Below are 14,921 nucleotides of genomic sequence, written 5' to 3' on the forward strand. Positions count from 1 at the left end.
AACACTGTATGAGTCCAGCTAACATTTACACAAAAAGAAAGATGAGATCTGTGTCAGTCTGGGTAAACTAGGGAAATAAATACACAGAAACTCATATGTATAAGACTTTTATATAATGGGTAAGTGTACATTAAGAAAGCATCCCAACCCAGTGCTGTCCAAGCCCACAAGTCCAACATTAGCCCATGTGTCTGACATCAATCTACAAAGTCCTCCTCCATCTTACAAAACACATGCGATGCCAACTGCAGGAGGAAAGCAGTTATCAGTGAGTATGGAGGCATCTCAGCGCTGGCAGGTGTCTCCACCCAGCTGCTCCAGCACCCAGGGCTGCATCAGGGTAAGTCCATGTGGCTGCTCCTCAGGGATGTCTTGCAGGAAGTGAGCCTTGCCAGCTGAAGCAGGGAACTGGCTAAGGCAGCTGCACCCTGGTCTGACCATCAGAAAGCGAGAACTAGAAAGGTGAGACTCACCGAGCCATTTATCTCTCCGTCCTTCAATCAACCCCACATGTGTTTATCAGCCAGGTTGGCACAATAAACCTTAACTATCTCAAGACCACAAGTAAGAAGCTAGATCAAGGGAAGCAGAACAGAATGGAAATAGCAATGCTAACTTATTGTAAAAAACATAACCGATGGCACGGAATAAATTTGTGTAACAATGATTAAAACAGAGCATAATTTTCTGTGTAAACTTTTCCCTAAAACACGGTAAAATATCATTTTGAATACACGAAAGCCTTTTCTGGATGTTTTTAGTATAATATCAAAGGTTGTAGACAACCCAAATAGAATAGGAGGAGAACCAAGACCTTCCCCAGAACCATTTCTCCAAGCAGTCTCCTCAAAATGCTCAGGAATACTTCTTAGTCTCACGTAGCAGGTACAAACCTGCCGGTAGGTTTGGCCTATTCTTTGGATAAACAAAACTAGATGAGCAATTTAAAGAAAAATAATAGCAGAGACTGAACACTCAAAACAAAATTTTTGGCAACACAATTTATTTTGCTTAGCTCACTTAGCGGACATTAACCGGGGTGCTTGAAAGTCAGTTCCACTACAATCCTCTGGAGTCCGTCGTCAATGATTTCGAGTGCTCTAGTCTCAAACACATTCCTTTCTTCTACAAACTTCCGAAAGAGATGAACACCTCCACCCACACCAAAATAATGTGCTTTGCTGGCTAAAAGCACCCGTCCATTTGTATCTAATAGTCTATGGAATGTTTGGTGCAGACTGCTGTAATAATCTGGATTGTAGATCGTTTCGGAGGTGAGAATAAGATCATACTTTATGAAGTGTTTTTCACTGTTGAGTACCAGGTCACAAAACTCAGACCATTCGCCAGAAAAGAAGCGGCATTGACCTAGTTCCTGTGCTAATTTTAAGCCCGTGACTCTTTTCGGAGCTGGTTCTTTCATGCCATCTTCTCCCGAAGGAGAGTTAACCACTACGTTAGGTAAGGTTACTTCATCAATCACCAAACTGTTGTAATCTTGAAAATGCACTTCTTTGGCCCCTCCCTTAAACGCAATGATACCTAGCAACCCGGAGCCACAGCCAAGATCCAACACTTTTTTCCCAGCAAAATTCACGTTGGCCTTTGTGAAATAAGCCAGGAGATCAAAGGTACACTCCCAGATTTTTAAGCCGCCTTCGTAAACACCGGTAATCAGGTCAGAGTGCGAAGAAACGCTTTGTGATACTATGTTTTCTTCAGGGAAGTTTTTTCCCAACAAAGCCATTTTCATGATGGACACAGAGACATGTGGGAGACCTGACAAAGTTTCCACAACTTTATTTTCCAACAGTTTTTTTAAATCTTGAGGCAAAGCATGCTCTTTGGCAACGCTGACACAGGGCTGCTTTCTGTGCTGCTGTAAGTTAGTTGAACTATGAGCTGCATTGAGTGGACTGTCTCTGAAAAGAGAGGAAGTTGCATTTCCCACTGGCTTGTGATCATAGAAGTGATTCTGTGACAGATCAAATTGCCCCGTAGAACATTTTCTACCATTTCCTTTTTGACTTTTTGAAACTGAATTTTTTGAGGAATCCAAAGTCAAATCTTCATCTCCCAAGGATGCTAATTCATCTTCCAAATGCTCTTCTATAGTGAAATTAAAGTGAAACGTCATCCTCACATCCAACACTCACACTCCTCAAATTCAGTGGAGGATTCTTCAATTCTAGATCGAATTTAACAACACACACAAAGCGGACTCAAATGTTCACTTCATTTTGTAGAAGTCAATTACTCATTGGCCACATATACAGTCACAAGATATTTCCAAATGCTAAATTAAGAGGTCCTTTTCACGTTAGTCCTGGAGAAAGTAAAAAATAAAATGATTATTAAAGCCAAACACCACATTTCCCTGTAATGCAGTACTAAATTTCCCCCTCTAGTGAACAGCCTTTCAAAAAAAGCTGAGGGCAGAGAGATGGAGATTCGAAAAACACACAAAACAACGGCAACAGCAGCACCCACTACCACCCAAAAATATGAAGTCCAAGATTTCTGGACAGGAAATGGCAAACCAAATACTAGGTGTCTTCTGGGCATCTTGACCAAACCTACTGACATAGTTGCTTCTGACTCACAGAGCCTCTAAGTATAGTTATTCTTTAAACTTCCAGAAGTTCCTCACATCAGTCAGTTAACCAACACACTGGCATCAGGTTGCTTTTGATTCGTAGTGACCCTGAAGGCCAGCAAAGAACTGCTGTTCTGGGTTTCTGAGGCAGAAAATTAAAAAAAAAAAAAAAAATCATTTTATTGGAGTCCTTACATACCATACATCTGTTATCTCAAGTGGACATGTTCAATTGAGGCCGTAAATCTTTAAGGGAGCAGAAAGCCTCATCTTCATCCCTCAGAGGGGCTGTTGGGTTTGAACTGCTGATCTTGTGGTAGCTTACACCACTTTGCCACCAGGGCTTCTTCCTCAGTTACTGTCTTCAAGAATTGAGTCTTTAATAGATGAACATATCTCTACAAACATGCATAGATTTGCTCTGGTGTATGTGCATTCAAATGACTTAGTCCTAAGCTATGGGAGTGGTGGGATTTTGAGGTAATTGGTAAAGTTGAATTTGGCGGTTGAAAATCCCTCGTCTAGCCTACCCCAACTCAAGGAGACTCCATCTGTTACAAGTTGAACTGAGTTTCACGGGGTTTTCTTGGCTCTAAGCTTTAGAATAGTGGTTCTCAACCTGTGGGTCTTGACCCGTTTGGGTTGAATGACCCTTTCACAGGGGTCACCTAAGACCACCAGAAAACACATATTTCCGATGATCTTAAGAACCGAGACACTGCTCCTCTATCCATCTCCAGGTGGGTCCGCCCCCACACGCTTCAAGACAAAATTTCATTTATTTGTAATTAGAAATAAATATTTCACAATATATAATGATGTATTGTTTTGTGATTAATCACTATGCTTTAATTATGTTCAATTTGTAACAATGAAAATACATCCTGCATATCAGATATTTACATGACAATTCACAACTAGAAAATCGCAGTGATGAAGTAGCAATGAAAATAATGTTATGGTTGGGGTCACCACCACATGAGGAACTGTGTGAAAGGCCTAGAAGCCGATTGCCAGGTCCTTCCTGCACCACTGGAGGCCTGGTGGGGTAGTGGTTAGCATTTCGCCGCTAACTGCAAGGCTTTCTGCTCTGCGAAGTCACCCTGTTGGAAACCCACAGGGGCAAGTCCTACCGCGTCCTATGGGGTCACTATGAGTCGGCACCAACTCCGATGGCAGTGAATTTGTTCTTCCAAAACACCACCGGGTGAGTTCAAACTTTCTACCGTTCAACTAATAGTCTAGTGCAAACTGTCCTGCCGAACAACACAATTTATTATGGCGTGGCCTTAGGAATCGTTGTACTTTTACGTACTACAAACAATACGAGGGGGCGCTTCAAAAGTTCGTGGACAAGTTTCGGTCTCTTTATTATACTTTCCCACCGTTTTTTCTTTCTTTCTTTCTGTGTGTGTGTGAAAGAATCCTCGCTTATCTTACCAGCTACAGTTTTCACAGTTCTAGAAGATGGAATGTTTTATGTACCCACAGAGCTTGCAATTATTTCTGGTTCAAGTTCAAGTTAAACTCAGCCCCAGGTAGGAAATCTCAAAACCCCATGCTACCGTGGGCAGCAACACTGTGGCATCTGGCGTTCACCACCCAAAGCGTTCTACTTACCCTGACGATCTCAGAGCGCCGAGAGCGGGGGACGCGCGCGGACGTCGTGACGGGGAGCGGCCCAGCGCCGCGCCGCGCCAGACGCGCACCATTGAGTTGAGTCCTCCGCGGCCTAGAAAAGCCCTGGAGTCATTCGGGCCCTTAGAAGCCCTGCGCCGCGCATGACGCGCACCATTGAGTTGAGTCCTCCGCGGCCTAGAAAAGCCCTGGAGTCATTCGGGCCCTTAGAAGCCCTGCACCGCGCATGACGCGCACCATTGAGTTGAGTCCTCCGCGGCCTAGAAAAGTCCTGCAGTCATTCCGGCCCTTAGAGGCCCTGCGCAGGAGAAAGATGTGGCAGTCGGCTTCGTTAATAGTTTTCAAACCTGTGGGACATTGCTGTAGAGTCCCTATACATCGGGGTCATCTCCAAGGAAACGAACTGGGGCCTTTGATTTTTTTTGTTCGAGAGGCTCGGGCTCACCTCTCTATGGTTTCGGCGCCGGAAGAGAGGTCGCAAGGCCTGCCGGGACTAGAGAGTTTCCGGTAGCAGCCGCGGCGGGAGTGTTTTGAAGCTGTTCCTCCGGGAGAATATGTCTGAGGACCGCGCGGCCCCAGAAAGCGCAGTTTCCCTGGAAGACTTGAGTAGCTGGTCGGAGGAGCTATGCCGCCAGGAACTGCCGTCCGTGCTGCCTCGGCTCCTCATATCCTTGGCTGCCACTTTCAGCTCTGGGACGTGGAGCGGCGGAGCCGGACATTTTTTCTTTGCCCTCTTGTTGCTGGGAAGGCAGTGCCTGCTGCCGTGGTCTGAACCCTCCCTCTCCGGGTTGGTAGCGGGGTGAGCTGGCGAGCGAGAATCGTAGGTGCTGAGATTGAGGCCAGGCCTGACTGGGGCACTGGAGTAAGCCTCGCGGAACTTTGCTGGACCGTGGTTTTGGCAAGTGGTTGTGTTTTCTTCCATCCCCGTGTGTCTTCTCTCAGTTCTGCTCTTGTCAGGTGCAATTCGTGTAAATCAGATAGCTTTGCCCTGTGGCTCTTAAGAGCTGGATGAGGTAGAGTAGAAAGAACTCGGCTTTTACAATTTGTAAGGTCGTGGTGAAGGTGAATGATTCCTCAGTGCTATGAAGATAGATGGCGTAGTTCTCCCAGATCTGTAAAAGTTCTTCGATAAACAGAAACACATTTTCTGCTTTTCTCTTGAACCCCTTTCATGGTTAAAAAGGAGTTGCTTCTTTGGGTTTTTTACCTAAATCGACTGCTCAGTTTGAATTGCTTACTAGTTACGTTGTCCACGTGTAGACTCTAGTGGTTTCATGCATTTGTGGTGATAAATGCCTGAAATCTTAGCCCCTCATTAAAATTTTTTTAACATCTTCCTTGAACCCATGTTCAGCATTAAACTACACTCAAAAGTAAAAAGAAGAAAAAAGACTATTTGCAAGAGTCCCAACAGCACAAGTAATTTTTTTACAACTACATTTACTATAACTAAATATCACCATCATGTAGAAGTCACTGATGTATGCATTAGAAAAGACCTACTTGGTACCAAAGCTCCTGTTTAGCCATTGTACAGATGAGGACTTAGTAAAATAGGACTGTCTTCAGGACCTATGACTTAGAAAAATAAAAAAGCCATCTTTAAAAAAAAATCATTTTACTGGGGGCTCATACAATTCTTATCACAATCCATACATCCATCCATTGTGTCAAGCACATTTGGACATTTGTTGCCGTCATCCTCAAAACATTTTCTTTTCTACTTGAGCCCTTGATATCAGCTCCTCATTTTCCTCCTCCTTCCCTGCTCCCCTCTCCCTCATGAACCCTTTGTCATTTTATAAATTATTATCATTTTGTCATCTAACACTGCCCGATGTCTCCCTTCACCCACTTTTCTGTTGTCCATCCCCCAGGGAGGAGGTTATATGTAGATCCTTGTAATCGGTTCCCCGTTTCTACTCCACCTTCCTTCCACCCTCCAGGTATTGCCATTCTCACCACTGGTCCTGAAGGGATCATCTGTCCTGGATTCCCTGCATTTCCAGTTTCTATCTGTACCAGTGTACATCCTCTTGGTCTAGCCAGATTTGTAAGGTAGAATTGGGATCCTAATAGTGGGGGTAGGGGGAGGAAGCATTTAGGAACTAGAGAAAAGTTGTATGTTTTATCATTGCTGCCCTGCACCTTGACTGGTTCATCTCCTCCCAGCAAACCTTCAGTAAGGGGGTGTCAAGTTGCCTACAGATGGGCTTTGAGTCTCCACTCTGCACTCACCCTCATTTACAATGATAAGATTTTTTTTGTTCTTTGATGCTTGATACCTGATCGCTTCAACACCTCGTGGTCACACAGGTTGGTGTGCTTCTTCCGTGTAGGCTTTGTTGCTTCTGAGCTAGATGAAAAGCCATCTTAATAAACACTGATACATTCAGTGTATCAGAGAGGAGCCCTGGTGGCACAGTTGGTTAAGCCCTTGACTGGTTACTGAAGTCCACAGTTAGAACGCACCAGCTTCTCCATGGGAGAAAAGATCTGGCAGTTGGCTCTCAAAGAGATTATAGCCTTTGTGGAGCTCTACTTTGTCACATAGGGTCAGTGCCCCCTAAGCCTCTCACATTTCTGGTAACCACTAATAATGTTTGTTTTCTATATATTTGTGTAGTTTATGTAAGAGAGAGTGTATAGTATTTGCCCTTTTGAGAAGAACTTATTTCACTCAGCATGATGTATGCATTTGAACATCAGTGTCTTCATGGCAGGCTAATGTACCATTGTATGCGTATATACACTTCGTTCTGGCTACTAGTGGACATTTCAGTTTTCACATTTTGACTGCAAAGTGCTACAGTGAACACTGGTGTATAGGTTTCTGTTTGTTTCCGGATCGTCACTTTCTCTGTGTTTATAACTAGTTGCTGGGCAATCTGGTAGGCCTGTGCCCAAGATTTTGAAAACTGCCAAGCTTTTCTACAGTGGCTGTACCATTTTACATTTTCACGAACCGTGGAGGAGGATTCCAGTTTCTCTACCACCTTTTTCACACCTGTTGTTTTCGGTTTATTTGATTATCGCCATTTTACCGGGGATGGAGTGGCACAGTGGATTACACACTTTGGGCTGCTACTGCTAACCTCAAGGCCAGCAGCTAGATCCCATCAGCTGCTCTGCAGGTGAAAGATATGCTTTCTGTTCCCATAGAGATTTGCAATCTCAGAAGCCCACTAGAGGCAGTTCTACGCTGCCCTGTAGGGTCACTATGAGTCAGAATTTACTCATGGCAGTGAGTTAGGTCTTGTTTTAGAATGGTTAATGAAGGTGCCCTGATGACATGGTGGTTAAGCACTTGACAACTAACTGTCAGGTCTGTGGCTAAAACCTGCCAGCTGCTCTTGGGAGAAAAGACCTGTTGCTCTGTGAATAATTACTGCCGGAAACCCTATCGAGTAGTTCTGTTCTGTCCTGTAGGACAGTGGTTTGGGTTTGGAATAGTCAGTAAAGGAGCGTTGCGCTGGCGGTTCAGTGGATAAACGCTTGGCTACTAACTGAAAGGGTTAAGTCCACCAATTGCTATTAGGGGAAAGATGTGGCAATCTGCTTCTACAGCTTTGGGAATCTTGGGCATTTTTACTCCATCCTAAAAGTGCCTTGGTAGCATAGTGGGTTACACATCGGGCTGGGGTTAACCCCAAGGCCAGCAGTTTACACTACCAGCCACCCTCTAAACTACCAGCCGTTCCTTGGGAGAAAGTTGAGGCTTTCTCCTCCAGTAAAGATTTACAGCCTAGGAAATACACAGGGATAGTTCTACTCTGTCATGGGGTGTACTCTGAGTCAGAATCTACTCTATGGCAATGGAATTGTGTGTTTTAATGGCTACTGACAGTGAGCATTATTTCATGTGTTTGTTGCCCATTTGAATTACCTTTGGCATAATGGCTGTTAAAGCCCTTTGCCCAATTTTTTTATTGAATTGTCTGTCTTTTGTGGAGATGTAGTCGTTTCAGATAATATATTTTGGAAACACATTAGAGAAAAGGTTCATCAAAAATGTTTCCTGATCTGTAGGTTGTCTGTTCACTTTTTTATGAAGTGTTTTAGTGAACAAATGAGATCTCATTTATCTATTTTGTCTTTTGCTGCTTGTGTTTTTGTTGTCTTGTTAAGCCAGCATTTGAGTCTAATTTCAGTGTCGTATGGGTCATTGTTTAAATTATAAAGAAGGGTTCTTTTTAAATTTGTTCCCTTTGATGAATATCTTATTGCCACAATGCTAGTGTCTTTCTTTAACTATTTATTTTACTCTATGTATCAACATTCTGACAGTTGGATCGAACATATTAGTAAGTAGAATTATTTTAATTTTGTGATTTACTTTGATGTCATTCAGATCTGAGCCTCACATATTTCAATGAACAACAACAACAAAAAAAAACCAGATCAAACCCCTGCCATCAGTCGACCCTGTGTAGGGTTTCCAAGGCTGTAATCTTTATGGGAGAATACCTTTATCTTTCTCCTGTCAGAGCAAGTGGTATGAATCCAAAGAGCCACCAAGTCTCTGTAAATTTTGTATTCTCTTCCAATTTAATCATCCTCTAATGGAGCCTTGGTGGTGTAGTGGTTATGTGTTGGTCTGTGCTTGGCATGGTCAGCAGTTCTAAACCACCAGCAGCTCTGCAGGAGAAAGACTGGGCGTTTACTCCTATAAATAACCCATTGTGGTCCTTAAGAGTCAGCATTGACTCAATAGCAGTGAGGATTTTTTTTTTTTATTGTGTCAGGAAACCCTGGTGGTATGGAGCCCAAAAGTCAGCAGTTGGAGCCCACTACTGTTCCACTGGAGAATGAGTGGCAGTCGGCTTCTGTACGGTTCAGCCTTGGAAACCTTATAGGCCAGTTCTACTGTGCTTATAGATTTACTCTTCTGAGTCAGAATTGCCTGGATAGAACTGAGTATGGCTTACTGTAACGTTGTGGCTTCTGTAACCATGAGTGAAATTAGAATGACCAAATTTCTTTAAATTGCAGTACTTAGAATTAAAGATTTAAATTTTATTTTGGAAAGACACAAAGTGTTCGATGATGTGTGTATAAGCACACTGCAAAATTTAAATTTGAGTTGTTAAACTATCATTAGATGTATATGTCTATAAAGCAATATGTAATCTAGTTAATAACCCCTAAGAAGTTTAGTCTTATTTAGGTAATTTCTAAGTTGTAAAAAGTTGATTTTTCATTTTGAGCTGTCTTTTTCAGTGTTACCTGATGTTGTATATACTGTTTTAGGCGGAAGCAGAGGAGCTAGAGAATACAGACTGTAGACTAATTTATTCATATATTTCCAGTTTGCTGCATTTTACTTGGTTAAATATTTGTACTATATAATTTTGACTCATTTACTTGTTGGCCTAATATTTTTTCCTGTAGCATAATTATTTTTATCCTGACTATAAAAGTTTTACATGTTCAATGCAGATAATTTGAGGCAGAAAAACACACCAAAAAATAGAAAGTCCACTCATCAGAAATGACTGTTAACACATTGGTATAGAAAATTCTCATCTTATTTCTGTACATCCCAGTGAGCCAGTTTAATTTTGTATTTATATATTTATATATATTAAAATTAGGAGCAGTCTGGTTTGGAACCTTTTTTGTTTAATCTTAAAGCATTGTGAATATTTTTCATCTTTTTACTTTCTAGTACTTGAGTGATAGCAGAATATCCAACTCAGTAAATATCTGTTTATTTAGTTTCCAAATGTTGAAAATACAGGTTGTCTCTTTTGCGGGGGATTATTATTCAATATAATTAATGAATTCTCCATAAAGAATATGAACAGTTTTAGATTGGTCATACTTACATATGAGAGGGTACCCCCCATCCCAAATGCAATCTTCCCCCCCCTCAAATTTTTCACGAAACAACCTTATCACCTTCAAAATCATACTCTCCATTATACTTAATACATTTGTTAAATTGGCGACTCCATTCTTGGAAACATTTTTTCAAACACATCTGTTTGGGTGGCTGACAGCACCTCTCTCGTTTTTTTATTCACCTCTTCTACGTTGTCAAATCACTGTCCTTTCATGTGCCTCTGCATTAGCAGAAAAAAATAGTTGCGTGGAGCAAGGTCAGGTGAGTAATGTGTGTGGAGCAAAAGAGGCATACTGGTTTTTTGCCCCAAAACAGGTGCATTGAGATGGCTGCATGAGCAGGTGTATTGTGTGGTGGCAAAACCAGTCCCCCATCTGCCACAAATCAGGCCTTGTTTGTCGCACACTGTTAAACTATCTTTTCAGAACCTCTAGGTCAGTGGTTCTAAACCTTCCTAATGCCGTGTCCCATTTAGTTCCTCATGTTGCGGTGACCCCCCACCTCCAACCATAAAATTGGTTTCCATGCTACTGAAATACTGCTACTATTATGGAATCGGCGACCCCTGTGAAAGGGTCATTCGATCCCCAAAGGGGTCGTGACCCACAGGTTGAGAACTACTCTAAGTAGAAAGCTTGATTAACAATCTGACCTGGTGGAATGAACTCCAAATGCACTATGAGCTGACAGTTTCATCCGTTCAGGAAGTTGTCTTACATCCAGAATGAGGTTCATCATCAATTGACATTTCATCTTTTTTGAAACAAGAAAATCACTCTTACACTTGAGCTTTTCCCAACATCACAAGAGTTTCTCCAGCATTTTGCCAAGCAGGAAACAAAACTTCACAGTTACACACTGCTCTGTTAAATCAGCCATCACAAAAATGAGGTTTGAGCAAAACTGCTTTTACAAAAAAATTTCATGGTGACCAGGGGGAACTTTCCCAGGCAACGCCACTGGGTACACTAACTGAGTTGCTGGATGCTCACCTAGCTGGAGAAATGCCTACTGTGAAAGTTCTGTCCAGCGGAGCTTTATTCTGGTTTTTATTTTGGGGGTTATCCCTCGTACTCTTAGATTTGGTAAAGAGTTTGTTGACTATGATAACTTAATATTTTATAAAGTAAATTACTGCTTTGCTTTGTAGAACTTCTGAAAATTATCATAGATATGTTTCTACCTCATATGAACCACGTGGCATTGGAAACGACTTTGTTTTCTCAAGTATTACCTAAGGTATATTATTATTATTTTAATCAATCTACATGGCAAAGTTTGTTACAATCATGTTTCAATTTAGATTATTCTAAATTTTATCTCTGTTTTCCTAATGTGTTGAAATATATTTTAAATACAAATAGAATATTAAAGGTAGATTTCGTATGAAAATATTATAGTGTTAGATTGATCTTTAAGCAGTTAAAAACTACTTCCAGATTTTATCCTTTACTAATTTAAACTATCACTAATTTTAAATTATTGTTGGGTGCCATTGAATCCATTCTGACTAATGGTAATTTAACAGTTTTTTTAAAAATCTTTTTTAGCATATTTGTCCAGAGCAGTACAGATTTGATTTTCTGGCTACTTCTTCCATGGCCACTGATGGTTGATCCAAGTAAAATGCAATCCTTGTCATCTTTAATATTTTCTGCTTAGGGTGGTGTTGATCTTCTGTTCATTTGTGAGGATTTTTGTTTTCTTTACGTTGAGGAGTAATCCATATTGAGGACTGTAGTCTTTGATCTTCGTCAGTAAGTGCTTCAGGTCCTCTTCACTTGCACTAAGCAGGGTTGTGTCATTTGCACATCGCAAGTTAATTAGTCTTCCTCTCTTCCTGATGTTGTGTTCTTCCTCATATAATCCAATTTCTCTGCTGATTTGTTCAGCATACAGATTGAACAAATATGGTGAAAGGATTCATCCCTGACAAACATCTTTCCTGCTTTTAAGCTACACTCTAACCCAGGGGGTCCTCAAACTTTTTAAACAAGGGGCCAGTTCACTGTCCCTCAGACCAGTTGAAGGACCAGACTATAGTTTTAAAAAAAACTATGAACAAATTCCTATGCACACTGCACATATCTTATTTTGAAGTTAAAAACCAAAACAGGCAAAAACACCCGGCAGGCTGGATAAATGTCCTCGGTGGGCCGCATGTGGCCTGCGGGCTGTAGTTTGAGGACCTCTGCTCTAACCCCTTGTTCTATTCAGACAATTACCTCTTGGTCAATGTACAGGTTCTGAATGAACATAATTAGTGTTCTGGAATTCCCATTCTTATCAGTGTTATGATTCACACAGCTAAATGACTTTACATAGTAAATGAAATGGTAGTAAACATATTTCTGGTGTTCTCTGCTATCAGCCAAGATCCAGTTGACATCACCAATGATATACTTTGTTCCATATTCTCTTCTAAATCCAACTAAACCCTGACAGCTTCTGTTGATGTACTGCTTCAATTATTTTTGAATTATCTTCAAAAATTTTCTGAAGCGTGATATGAATGATATTGTTAGAAAATGCCTTCATTCTGTTGGATCCTTTTTTTTTTTGAATGGACACAAATAAGGATCTCTGCCAGTTGGTTGGCCAGGTTGGCGTCTTCCAAAGTTCTTGGCACTGACAAGTGAACCCCTCCAGCACTGCACTGGTTTGTTGAAAACATTTCAGTTGGTATTCCATCAGTTCTTGAAGTCTTGTTTTTCTCCAGTGCCTTCAGTTCAGCTTGGACTTATTTCTTCTGTACCATCAGTTCTTGGTCATATGTTGCTACCTGAAATGGTTGAATGTTAACTAATTCATTTTGATACAGTGACTGTATATTTCATCATCTTTGGATGCTTCCCGGACCACTTAATATTTTACCCATAGGATCCTTACGTATTTCAACTTGTAGCTCAAATTTTGCTTTAATTTTTTCAGCTTGTTAAATACTGAGTGTCGGCTTCTTTTTGGGTTTTCTAACCCTAGGTTGTTGTATATTTCATTATAATGCTTTAGTTTCTTATCTTGAGCCTATCTTTGAAATTATTCATCGCTTTATTTCTTCCTTTTCAATTTAGCTATTCCATATTCAAGAGCAACCTTTAAGAGTCTCCTTTGATAATGACTCTAGTGTTTTCTTATTTCCAATCTCTTTAATGACATTTTTATGTCTTCATGTATGATGTATATACCATCCCACTACTTGTCTGATCTTCTGCCATTAGTGTTCAATGCATTAAATCTTTTCTGCAGGTTGATTATATTCAAGGTCATATTTTGGCCCTTGTGAACTAGTTTTAATTTTCCTCGGCTTCCTCATGAACCTTGCAGAAGAGTAATTGGTGGTCTGTTCTGCAGTTGGCCCCTGACCTTGTTCTGACTGATGACCTTGAGCTTCTACATCATTTCTTTCCATAGAAGTATTTAATCTGATTCTACTTGTGTGTGTTCCATCTGGAGAGGGCCATATATATGTTCTTGTATTTTAAAGCTATTAAGTTAAAAATTGGAATGGGTGACGGTCTAAGTCCAGTCATTTTATATTTTCTTTTTAGTTTATTAATAATTGTTAGATTTTATTTGGAAAAATGGAGTTAAGCATTTTAAAAGAAATATTTACTTAAATAAAATTTATCAAAGAAATTTCCAAGTTAAAAAAGTTGGAATATTGGTAAAATATGAAGTCCATAGATTGTATTATCCATCTTATTATTATATATACATGGACATTTTAATATATAATACTTTAAAAAGCACAGTGATGATGTAAAAATGGGTTTCTAAGTTTGACACATAAGCAAATAATCCTTAGGATTCCTTTTACTTAGATTCACTTGATTATTATCTTACTGAAAAGTTTTGCAGATTGACTTTTGACTTCTGAAAAAGTCTAGATAACATAGATAAAACAAACCCTTAGGAAACAATATCTTCTTTAATTATATTATGTTGACTGTGTTGTTATTCTTACAGTATTTACACCACTTAATTTGTTTAGAAGGTCTAAATATTAAGATTATAGCATAAGTTTTCACAGAAAAAAGCTTCGGCCACATATTAAACTCACATAAGAAGAGTGTTTTGAAATGCTCTGAAAGCACAAGCAGTTAAGAGTATGTCAGTGATTCAGCACCAGTTCATTACCACTCCAGGAAATACCCTTGTAAATGCTTGTGTGAATATTGTTGAATCAAGAATATCATCATTCATTCTGCAAAGAGCAACGTTTACATTTCTTGTATCTAAAAACAACCCAACTTTGATGTTTTTAAATAGATCAAATTATAGAAATTAAAAATTCAGTTTCTGTTTGAGTTTATATTTTTAAGAGATTGTGTTTAGGATCCTTTATTTGGTGCCACTGTTACTAGACAATTAGACAATATCCTAAGAGTGTTAATTAATATGAAATCAAATCATCCTATTCTGTTCATGTGCCTTTTTTGGGGTTGTGTGTTTTCTTTAAATATGTCTCCTTTTTAATGATTTCTACTCTGTATAACTTGTTTTGCTTCACAGACTGTGAAATTATTTGATGACATGATATATGAATTAACCAGTCAAGCAAGAGAACTATCTAGCCAAAATTTAGAACTCCAGAGCACTCTAAGGAACATTTTACAAGTAAGCCAACTATATTGAAGAGGGAGGTAAAGCAAGTTAAGAGTGTGAGGATTTTATTTTATTTTTTTAATTGTTTTATTAGGGGCTCATACAACTCTTATCACGATCCATACATGCATTAATTATGTAAAGCACATTTGTACATTCATTGCCCTCATCATTCTCAAAACATTTGCTCTCCACTTAAGCCCCTGGCATCAGGTCCTCATTTTTTCCCCCTCCCTC

The 14,921-nt window shown here is 40.1% G+C and overlaps 2 protein-coding genes across 5 annotated transcripts in view; one reads left to right on the top strand and one right to left on the bottom strand.

The window, feature by feature from the left end:
* Positions 1-981: 981 nt before the first annotated feature.
* METTL18 (methyltransferase like 18) lies at positions 982-4,231 on the bottom strand. The gene is made up of 2 exons (XM_004706744.2): positions 4,217-4,231; positions 982-2,326 (listed from the first exon to the last, which is right to left on the bottom strand). Exon 2 carries the CDS (start codon positions 2,135-2,137, stop codon positions 1,031-1,033), a length of 1,107 nt encoding a protein of 368 aa, XP_004706801.1. The 5' UTR covers positions 2,138-2,326; positions 4,217-4,231; the 3' UTR covers positions 982-1,030.
* Positions 4,232-4,759: 528 nt separating this feature from the next.
* CUNH1orf112 (chromosome unknown C1orf112 homolog) overlaps positions 4,760-14,921 on the top strand; it is a 56,595-nt gene continuing 46,433 nt past the window's right edge. For 3 of the 4 annotated variants that reach the window (XM_045297885.1, XM_045297884.1, XM_030887775.2), the window contains exons 1-4: positions 4,760-4,899; positions 8,499-8,538; positions 11,230-11,318; positions 14,592-14,696. In XM_045297885.1, the coding sequence (XP_045153820.1) occupies positions 4,789-4,899; positions 8,499-8,538; positions 11,230-11,318; positions 14,592-14,696 (345 nt within the window). In that variant the 5' untranslated portion in view covers positions 4,760-4,788. Of the gene's footprint in view, positions 4,900-8,498; positions 8,539-11,229; positions 11,319-14,591; positions 14,697-14,921 lie in introns of those variants that run through there. The other variant, XM_045297886.1, reaches the window with a different exon arrangement.

Source organism: Echinops telfairi, unplaced genomic scaffold (genome assembly GCF_000313985.2).
Source record: "Echinops telfairi isolate 266 unplaced genomic scaffold, ASM31398v2 ScPeMD7_7424;HRSCAF=8462, whole genome shotgun sequence".
Lineage (NCBI taxonomy): Eukaryota > Metazoa > Chordata > Mammalia > Afrosoricida > Tenrecidae > Echinops > Echinops telfairi.